Source organism: Rhopilema esculentum, chromosome 17 (genome assembly GCF_057945365.1).
Source record: "Rhopilema esculentum isolate cy_ngs chromosome 17, ASM5794536v1, whole genome shotgun sequence".
NCBI lineage: Eukaryota > Metazoa > Cnidaria > Scyphozoa > Rhizostomeae > Rhizostomatidae > Rhopilema > Rhopilema esculentum.
In genome coordinates, this window is record NC_142831.1 from 7,537,921 (window position 1) to 7,549,068 (window position 11,148).

At 35.0% G+C, this 11,148-nt stretch overlaps 1 protein-coding gene across 1 annotated transcript in view; it reads right to left on the reverse strand.

Moving 5' to 3' along the window:
* LOC135688034 (tetraspanin-33) overlaps positions 1-5,072 on the reverse strand; it is a 38,304-nt gene extending 33,232 nt beyond the window's left edge. Inside the window, exons 1-3 of the mRNA XM_065204761.2 lie at positions 4,799-5,072; positions 2,767-2,961; positions 1,147-1,221 (exon numbers count right to left, since the gene is read on the reverse strand). Coding sequence (XP_065060833.1) covers positions 1,147-1,221; positions 2,767-2,961; positions 4,799-4,873 — 345 coding nt within the window. The 5' untranslated portion in view covers positions 4,874-5,072. The remainder of the gene's footprint in view (positions 1-1,146; positions 1,222-2,766; positions 2,962-4,798) is intronic.
* Between the last annotated feature and the right edge of the window lie 6,076 nt (positions 5,073-11,148).

Here is an 11,148-nt window from a genome sequence, read left to right on the forward strand (position 1 = left end):
AATTGGCACTTGACCATGAGCAAATACATTTGAAAAGCAACTTCTTTTTTCAAACAAATGAATGAATTATCTTCAGGTTACTCCTTTGCTTTACTCTTTAGACAAAGGTTTCTTTGAATTGCCTGACTTCAGAATAAATCGTTTTGATTCTGTGACCTAGCCTTTAAGTTTTCTTTTACTGTACCAATGCCCTGTTTCCTTTCGCATTCGACAGATTCATAAACTTGTGATAGTGTGAAGTCAACGAAGTGTCCAGAGGGACCGAAAACCCTCCCTATTCCCTACTCCAGGCTGCAAGTCGCTTTCTACAACTATCTTTGCCCAGCGCAGCTACATTGATTGTGTGCAAAAACACTGTTAGTATGCATGCTTGCAATGAAATTTGCTTAGAGGCTCTTGCGCTACCGGCACGTTTTGCGACTATGATTAAAAGAACCGGCCTAATATCGTTCAGCATGAAAATACAAAACACAGTCAATTTGTCAAGACAACTACTGCTAAACATGGCGGTTGCACATGAGCATTTAACAACTTTGAAAAAAATCCAGTGGCTGAACAAGGCGGCCAAACGGTCATAACATTTACTGAGCGTGAATGTTGAATAATGTTCAGTGAAATGTTGAGAGTGCTTGGCCAGAACTTAAATTTTTCACAAAGCAGAAGCAATGCAAGAACAGGTTTTACTCAATTTTCGTAATAAAATAGAACTAAGGTAGCAATGAAATGAAAGCAATAAGCTTCAGCTCAGAAAATATCTTAGAAAATAGCACTATCCAGGGACTGTTGTTATATTTTCGAATACTGTAGGTAATCATAAAGCTAACATAAACTGAATTATGAAGGTTTCATGACAGTGCAATGTGCATTTTTGTATCCTTTGCATGTTTGTCATATTGCAAATGCAAAAGGTCAATCAATACAAAGAAAATATCACAGATAATAAAGAAAAAGCTTAAAGTCATTTTGTTTTTCCATTCCTGTATGCTTCCTGGCACATACACAGCTGTGAAATGAGACTAATCAAAATCATTGTTTCTTAGTATAAATTTTAAACAAAATATCTGTACTGATATGTTTTTATAAATGAAAGTAATTCAGAAATTAGTGGTAGGCCAGTTAAAAGTAATATATTATTTGTCAACCAACCTTGTCCTTTGCAAAATAAAGTCCAAGTGCCCCACCAAGTTCAAGCAGCATCAGTAGATATATTATGTATTCAAACTGCAAAGAACAAATACATCAAAACACTAATGATACATATGAATACAATGTATACTCAAACATAATCAAATAAAACATGTCTATCAAGATATAAATAAATTATAATTTGGATTCTGTTTAGAGCCTGGCACTAAAAGATTAGAAACAGGATATGACATTTCTGAAGTACATATAAAATCATTTCAACATATGGAGCCAGGCAGGACAGATATGTTACTATTTGAGCCTTATTCCAAAAAAATCCTTTAAATTTGTATTACCTTAAAACTTGGAAGTTGTTTCTGTGAATCTTAAAAGCTGACTAAATATTGTAATTTCAAAAGTGAGAGTAGCACAATTTAATTTGGTGTATTGACAATAGATTTAAACAAGTCTAATTTGCAAAATTTCAAATATGCATTGAAGAAGCAAACAGTAAGGTAGCCTTTAACCAAAAATAGATGTTGTGCCAGGCAGACTCAATGCCATTCCCCAGTAACAAGTGTGCAAAAATGTTTTTCACTCATTTTTGAAACTAAATTTTTACCAAAAGCATGGCCATACATAGCAAAGGTTGAGTTAGATTAAAGCAGGGAGGCAAAAACATTTAGATAACAACAGAAAATGATTCAATTGGGTAGCAGACCTGTCTGCTAAAAATGAAATAATGCCTTCATGAGAGTATGAGATAACTTGAAGGTTTCTACAGGAAACAGTTAAGACTCAGTGTTTTCTCAAAGTCTGCTTTAAAAATGCTGCATGATACAAGATGAAGAGTTCACATGACATTATTTCAGTCATTACAGATGATGTGACATTGTAGCTTCCGTTTAGGTTAGGAACCAATGTAACAAAATTGTATTAAGAAGCATAATTTTCTCATCTTTGCAATGTCTTCAAATTTTATCACATCAAATGCCTTAGAGAAATTTGTGAGAAGAAACAAATACATCACAGGAAAAAATTGATGAAAATAAAATACTGTATACATCTCATTACTATGTATATAATTTTGATATCATCACTCTGAGTTTAAGTTACATTAAGGGTATAAATGGTTGTCTAGCTCTTCACCTACCAGATGGTCAAATAACATTATCAATGGCAAAATGATTTAACAAAATGGGCCTTACAAGTTTATCAACCTCCAATAAAACCTGTGAATCTTTAAGAAATTCAGGTTTATTTGGTGACTTCTAGCAAAATAACAAAGTGCTAAACAATGCCTAGAAACATTCTTAGTTTGCTTGAATGAATCATTACACTTCATGTGGCAATATAACTTGTACCATTATGTAAAATATAACCTTACAGCTAATATTTAGTCAAAAAACTGATTCAGGAATACAAGAATATTCAGGCATGGAGAAGCAAACTGAAATAAGCAAATAGTTATATATTCATTTTCTAGCCCCAATTTACCAAATATGTATACAAAAGGTCTTTCTGTGTCAAATTTATTCATCACTTCAATGAGCTAAATTATGAAAAAGTCAGAAACTAGCAATATTGGAACCTTAAATTATTTAGCTACATGATGCTGATAGCATTGAAAAGCATACTTACAGTTTTCAGCATGCAGATGTTTTCCCTTAAGGCTCCAATACACCCCAAGAATGCAATGATAAAGATGGCAGCTCCAATGATTATGAAATAAATAGATGGATCAAAGTACCATGGGACAGTGCTCTTGAAAACTGACCCAAGCTCTTTCAAGGACTTAACATATATGCCAACAGCAAGTAGTGCTAGACCAATTAGCTGCAATGAAAATTTGACCAATTTTCAATCTGTGGTCTTGACTGTTAAATTTCTTCAGTTTCCACTTTTAAAACTATTTCTTTTAGACTAAATAATTCAGGAACACTAGCCTTTCAGTTCATTGGCCTGTATAAACATGGTTGCTGTAGCATACCAGCAATAATGCAAACCATACAAGTTAGAAAAAAAGTATTTGATATAAGGCGTTTTAAAAACTGAAATGGAAAGTCTATATAAATTACCATTTTACCTTACCCTAACCCAAATATACCATTTTTACTAATCATAAAATCATCTGATTCTTATTCATTAATTCTTCTAATTTCCTAATGTAAATGGCTGTGAAAAAAGCAAACATTAAGTAAACTAAAGCTTTTCATCTGACACTCTTCAGAGTTGAAAACGTCAGAACATAGATAAAAAATTCTACGCTAGGAAATATATATGCCCAGTTGTCGATCAAAATAGGCCAATCAGAAACACGAGCACATGACTGTTGAGGTTGACCAATCAGTGCTGCTTGCCTATTGAGAATGCTACCAATGGAGTCCTTAGGTGAAAATGAACTCATTTTGTCTACACAGTAGCAGGTTTTCGTGCTTATGTGATAGATTCCAAAACTGCTAAATGGAACGACGATCGCGCCTTACCAATAATCCGAAACATGTCGTCATTATAGTTTTTTGCACAATCTTGGTTTTTCAGTAAATGCTGCCCGATAGCAGAATTGCAGGTTTTGGCTTTGCATGACCAAGGTGACTGTTCTCTTTGGGGGCGAGTTTTGCTTCTAATACTAGGTGCAACATGTTGTATTATTCTATCCTCCAATCTTTGGGTAGTGCGTCCCATGTAGCCAGAATCACACTGGCACGTAAATTCAAAATTTCCTAATGCTTGCAACTCAACAAGAAGTAATTAAGCTTTCTTCTTGATGGTTTAAATAAATCTTTATATAAATGATGGTTTATGATGATATATGGTTAGATCTTAATTTGGTGATTTTCATGAACTCTGTCTGTGTGAAAATCTACCAGGGATGAGGTCACTCAACAGACCCATGACAGCTCTCAGTCAATAGAGTAGTTTGTCAGTATTATCAGTATTATTGTCAGCATAAATCATTTAAAGCATGAAAACAATTAACCTTACAAGTAGTGGGTTCTACAAAATGAAAAATTCCAATAAACAGTTTAAAGCCAATGCTTGCTTTGGGGACAGTTAATCTGGTAGGACAAATATCAATCTTAAAGTGGCAATCAATTAGTTAATTTGTGATGAGTCCACATGTTAAATGTCATGAGTCTGTTATAGTCATTTGCAAAGTCATGTTACAACATGTTTAAATACATAGACATTGAATTTGCATGTTGATTAATCGGAATTTTAAAATATCCTTTTCAAAAAACTCATGAAATTGCCTTGAATGAAAAAAAGATATTTGCAGCAACTGTATTAACTTATTCATATTTGAACAGTGTTTTGGCGGTACATAACTTGAAAATGGCTTTGAAAAAAGCACATATTTTATAACATATTGGCTAAAAGCTTTTTCGTCTGACATTCCCCAGAGCATAAAACGTTAGAATAAGGGTCCGAGGGAACACGATGAAAAATATACCCAGCTGTGGATCGAAATAGGCCAATCAGAATTATTCATATCTTTTTCACCAAAATAGAATTACCAGTATAGGCCTAATGCGTATGAACGTATTAGGGATGACGTCCAATTCGTCAACGGAATAAAGAAGATGAAAATGATAAGCTATTGATAAATACGAGTAATATTTCGCCTTTTCACTCATAATAAAATGATATAAATCGTGGGTGTAATACATACCCAAAAGAGGATGTTCAGAAAAAACAAAGTGTACTTTGAACAAGTACTGACTGCTGAAGAATCTTGACCGGCCATTCCGAGCCTAGCTTACGTTCCCAGGATCCAAATAACTTCGAAGAGACTGTTGAAACACGTTATTCGAAGTTATATTGAAACAAATCTGCAATTTTGTATTTCATATATCTACTGAAAAAGCGTACTGCAATTTTTGCAGTTTCTTCTTGGCACAAAGTTGTCAGGTTTCTTTCCTGTTACGTTTAATGCAGCGTATTAGCCACCTTGTAGCAATGCGGAGGAGTGACTGCCTAGCAACTAAACCACAATTATCCTTCACTCTCAACAACAGTTACACACCCGTTAAAACATTAAGCAGGGACGTAGCAGCTACGGGAGCAGGAGGTTGCAGCTCAACATAATTTGTAGAGCAAAATAAATATTTTCAAAACCTACCTTGCATTTTGAGATAGTATTTGATAAAATAGTAATGTCATAATGTTTGCAAGACGGCAAAGATGGAAATTGTTTGGTCATACATTACGACCTGATGAACGAGTACCAGGTTAGCAAGCGATGAATTTTTACAGTGAACCCTGGAAAGCAAAAGGTTTCAGAGGTCATCTACGTAAAACATTTGCAACAACGTTGAATAAAGATCTCTTCGAAGCTGCCAAGAAATATCCAAATATACAAATGAAGCAATTGAAATCCCCCAAGCAAAAATACGAAACTGTAAAGATGACACTCCGAATTTCGTCTACTTGAAATCGATCCATCAAAAAATAAAAAAGTATCCTTATGTTCTATTTTATTGAAGCATAGGGACACTTTGCTAAAAGAGTTATGACGTAGCATTTGATTGGTTTACACACTAGCACCTCACTGAACTCATGTCTTCTATCAGAACGATAAACACAAAGGCGATGCCAAATTGCTAACTTAAATAATAAAATTGTTAAACTTATCGAATACAGATTTCATTTAGGCATTTACATAACATTTAGCAAGTGATGTTTTAGATTCTTTTTGAATAAAAACCTTGAGGTAGAGTCGCGAATGTCAGCTGATAGGTTGTTCCAGAGTTTCGCTCCCATTTATCGAATGGACTTTAAGCCAAAATGAAGCGTATTTTTTTATCTAGATAGATATCTCCTCGGAAAGGCTGCCTTGTTTCATAGTGATGGACTGAAATATTTAGTGGAAAAAATTGTTAAAGCAACTCGGTGTTAGTTTGTTTCTTGATTCAAAAACAAATATTAATAACCGGAGTTTAAATATGTCATGAAGTCTGGGTAGCTTCAGATTTCTAAAGATCAGTGTTGAATGGGAAAAGACCTTTCATGTGAAATTTCTCTAAAAGCTCTTTTTTGCAGTTTGAAAATAGGGTCAACGTATGTGGCAAATGTTTGACCCCAAACAATGATACCGTACTGGAGAAATGACATAAATAGAGAATTATAGATGCATATTAAAGAATCAATTGGTAGATAATGTCTGATTTTGAAAAAAACTTTGCATGTTCTTGCCAGTTTTTTGGAGAGTTCATTTAGATGAACTTTCCAACAAAGATGTTCATCCAGAAGAAATCCCAAAAATGTTACATGATTTACCCTGGTGCTATGTTGTTCACCAATTTTAATTAAGATGTCGGATGGAAAAGTTTTGCTGGAAGAGTGAAAAATTATGTAATTAGTTTTACTTATATTCAATGAAAGTCTATTAGCATCAAACCATTTTTGCACATTTCTAAATTCTGTATTTACGTTTCTAACAAGATCATATACTGACTTGGATTCGTAATAAATGTTTGTATCGTCGGCAAAAAGGAAAAAAATCAGTTTTTTTGAGACATTTGGTACCATCTCTTCTGATACCATAATGCCCAAGTTTGGTAATCAAAATATCGTGGTTAACAGTATCAAAGGCTTTTTGAAGGTCGATGAATATTCCACATCCATACTTCCTATTGTCAAGAGTATTTCTTATTGCTTTAGTCATACTAATCAAAGCATGGTCAATCGAATGATTTTCTTGAAACCCAAATTGTTAAGGGTAGATTACTTTGTTAAGGGTAATAAACGAATAGAGTCGTCTGTACATTAATTTTTCACATAGTTTGCTGAAGACTGGCAACAGCGATATAGGCCTATAGTTTGACTTAGTTTTGGTGTCCTTCTTTTTAAAACAGGAATTACTTTGGCTACTTTTAATTTATTTGGAAAAATTCCTTTAAAGAGCGACCGATTGATGAGTGTAGCTAAGGAATTCGAAATATAGGGTCCTAGAGTTTTCAAAAAATTTATTGGAATACTGCGTGGCCCAAAAGACTTTGATGAGTCAAATTGAGAAATTTCATTCTCGACTTGAAGATTGAATTTAAGTTTTTATTATCAAGATAATCAATAGGTGACTCAGATCTTTTGGCAAGGATTTGGTACTATTGTCAGCAACATTGACAAAGTACTCGTTAAAGACATTAGAAATTTTAGTTGTGTCGGTATCCTTGATTTTGCCAATACTTGCAGGGACAGAGCCTTTGCTAGAAATAATTGATTTAATGCCTACCCACAGTTTTTTCATATTTTGGCAATTTGTAGAGAAATAGTCATGAAAATAGTTTAGCTTGCTTTTCTTTATCTCATTTGTTACCCGATTTCTGAATTTTCTGTAGAGTTGAAGATTGCTAACCGATCTATTTCTTTTCATTTTTTAAACATGTGATCACGAGTTCGCATCATCTTTTGTATTCTGCTGTTGATCCAAGGTTTTGCTTTTATTTTTGATTCTTTTTTGTGCACTTTATAACTGGTACATGTTTTTCAACAAGCACACCAAATTCAAATTCATCACAGTTTACGCTGAGGTTATCGCATAATTTAGAGTTCAAAGACTTCTTGACATAAAGTCGTGCACCTCCATTTTGGCTTGACGATTTAGTGTCGTAATGATTATATCCTTCGATGCTGACATTTGTTAAGATTTCATTCTAACTTTGATTCCATGTCTCAGAAACTCCTATGATATCAAAATTAATTTTGGCCTGAGCACATAGGTTAATAAGTTCATCATGGTGTAAACAAAGACTTCTTATATTTTTATGAAGAATGGAAAGATCGCGAGAATCGCATCTGAGGGAATTTAGTTCGGATACAGTAAAATAGCGTGAATCAATAGTTTGAGGCAGTTGCTCATCAATGTCATAGTCACTCAAGTATGGTACTCTAGTTAAATTCGAAGAATACTGAAAATTTGGCAGTCCGGCGATTTATGAGGGCTAATGGTTCTCTACCTCAAGCATATAGTATGTAAAATTAAAAAGTAATTAAACGAGAAAAGGTGATCACTAAGGTGGGAGTGAAGCACAATGTCCGGCCAGGTCATCAATTATTGATGCCATGGTTACCATGTAAACCATGCTACCTGTATCATGGCTGGGTCGTTGCCGGGTTAAGCGGCTCCCCCATCAGCTTGGCTGATGAGGAGGGATTCCAGGATACCCAGCAGCAATAAAAACAAGAGCTGTAAAAAGTCATTTAAACTAATCCAGGGGTGAAGGTAACACTGAAAAATTATCAATCTAAAAAGATACATCCAACCAAGGAAAAGTCTTCAGTGGTAGAGAATGCGGAAGATCTTTTACAGGACAACGACTTCAAATGCAAAATCAAAGAAATAACGGGCACCAAAAAGAAATCTAAAGGCAATGAATGCATTAAAGATAAAGAAGGAAAAATCCTATTCAATGAAAACGATATCAAAAAAAGATGGCAGGAATATGTATCTGAATTATTTGACGATAACAGAGATGATACCTATGATACTATAACAAACGGAGAAGAAGCTGACATGTTAGAGTCAGAAATAACAAAAGCTTTACAATGCATGAAAACAAGCAAATCCCCTGGTGTGGATGAAAGCAACACAGAGATGCTCAAAGCCTTAGATGCCCAAGTATATATAGTTGGAACAATACCTGGAGACATGAATGACTTCATATTTCTAAGAATTCCAAAAAAGTTAAAGACGCATGCAAAGAGTTTAGAACAATTAGATTTATGAGCCATTTCTGAAGCTTATACTATAGGAAGAAATAAACAACGAATAGAAAAGGAAATAAGCGATACGCAGAGCGGTTTTATAAAAGGAACTCGTGAAGGGAAATTCAATAAGAGAACTATATGCGAGAGATACCTGACAATGAACAAAAATGTATATGCATGCTTCATAGACTACGAGAAAGCATTCGATAGGGTAAACCACCAGATGATGATTGACAACCTCATAAAGATTGCAATACCAGGAGGGGATATCAAATTCATAAGAAATCTGTACTGGACGCAAAAAGCATTCATGAGACTAGAAAATGGACTGTCTGATGAAGTGATGGTATAATGAGGAGTAAGACAGGAATGTGTACTGTCCCCTGCTTTCTTCAACCTCTACACAGAGATTATATTCAGAGCTATAGATGATATGGATGCTGATGATACGGTTCTTATTGCTGAAACACCTGAGCAATTGCAAGAAATAGCAAATAAAGTTAATGAGGAAAAGGAAATGTATGGAATGAAGATAAATGCTGAAAAAACCAAAACTATGTTGGTATCTGAAGTAATGCCAAGCGCCAAATTTCATATTACTGTTGACAACGACATAATTAAACAAGTAGATTCATTTGTATATTTAGGAAAACTATTGATATAGGATGCTAGGTGCGATAAAGAATTCCTACGTCGTATATCTATCGCCCGAGGAACATTTAATAAAATGAAGTCAACATTAACAAATAGCCACATCAATCTTGAGACGAGAAAGAGAATTCTGAAATGCTATGTATGGAGTACCTTATTGTATGGAGTAGAGACATGGACTGTAACAACAACAACACTTGAGAAAATGCTGAAATTGTCATGGATGGAGAAAGTGAAAAATGAGGAAGTGCTTCAACGAATCAATGAAAAAAGAAAGCTCATCAATATCTTGAAGGGCAGGAAACTGAAATATTTTGGGCATTTGATGTGGCTAAATAACATTTACAGAACACTGTGAGAAGGATATATAGATGGAAAGGGAGGCAGAGGTCGCCCAAGGATGAGTTGGTATGACATCATCAAGGAGTGGACTGGTATGCGGTATGAGAGGGCAACAAGAGCTGCAATGGACCGAGACAAATGGAGAGCTACTGTGTCATCCAACGTCGAAAGATTTGGATCATAAAGAAAAAGAAGAAATGGATATTTAATCCTAGCATTCAAGCCGAGCGGCGCTAGTCATTAAATTGAATCTTGGCGTTTTAACAGAAAAGGGCGTGCTGTTGACAGTAGATATGTTACTGCATCAGTTTGTCAGTTGTAATCGAAATGTCTCGAGGCATCTTAAATCGTGATTTAAATTCATCTTAAAGGGTCTCTTGAGAAGCATTTTTCAGTTACTGCACGGGCATCAATGTTTTGGTTAACATTAATCTATCCATACTCCAATTGATAGTGTTATATCTTTTTGGTGTTTGATACGGTTTTCAATACATAATCGTGCATACAACGCAACATTGCATTGAGACACCTTTGCTGGTGAGTGAAAGGACACCCAGTTGTAAAAGAGCATACTGATCATAAGCTCCGAAGTCCTCTACCTGATGTGGACTCAAATCTCATAACACACGGAGAGATTGATGGAGTCAAAAAATTATTGCCCTCTGTGGAAATTTTCTACAGGTGGCCAGAAAATTCATATCTTAACTGCGCATTTGCCAATTTTAAAAATTTAGCTTTCTACACGACGCTATTTAAACGCTTCAAACATACTTCTCCGCAGATCCCACAGAAGAGACCTTTTATCTCTACCAACTTTTGGTCTACCAACACATTGCAGATTGTTCACAGTTTTCACGAATAAACTCTTTGCACACAGCAAAAGCTAGATTCTTTACAGAAGCATATAGCTGCTGCCATTTTTCCATAAATTTTTCTGTTGTTATTAAGAAAAACAATATTTTTACTGTGTGAATAAAGTAAAGGTCGAGCGGTCTGCTCGACCGACTCCAAAGAGTTCTTGTGGCGAAAAATCGATGAAAATGTAGCAAATAGGAAACAACGCAAATCGATGAGAATGAACAACAATAAATACACGTAAATTATTTAAGGCTAATATTTCGCCCCAGCATACGGGGCTAAGGGCCTGTTTGCACGGGATCGACGCATCCGATCCCATTTGGATTTGCTATCCGTACCTGTTCGGGGTCGCTTATGAAGATGGTCCAGTTTGGATCCGATCCCAAAAAGGTCTTGTGTAAACGGCTGAAATCCTATCCAAACAGGTACGGATAAAAATAAGGCATAAAATTTCCAAAGTAT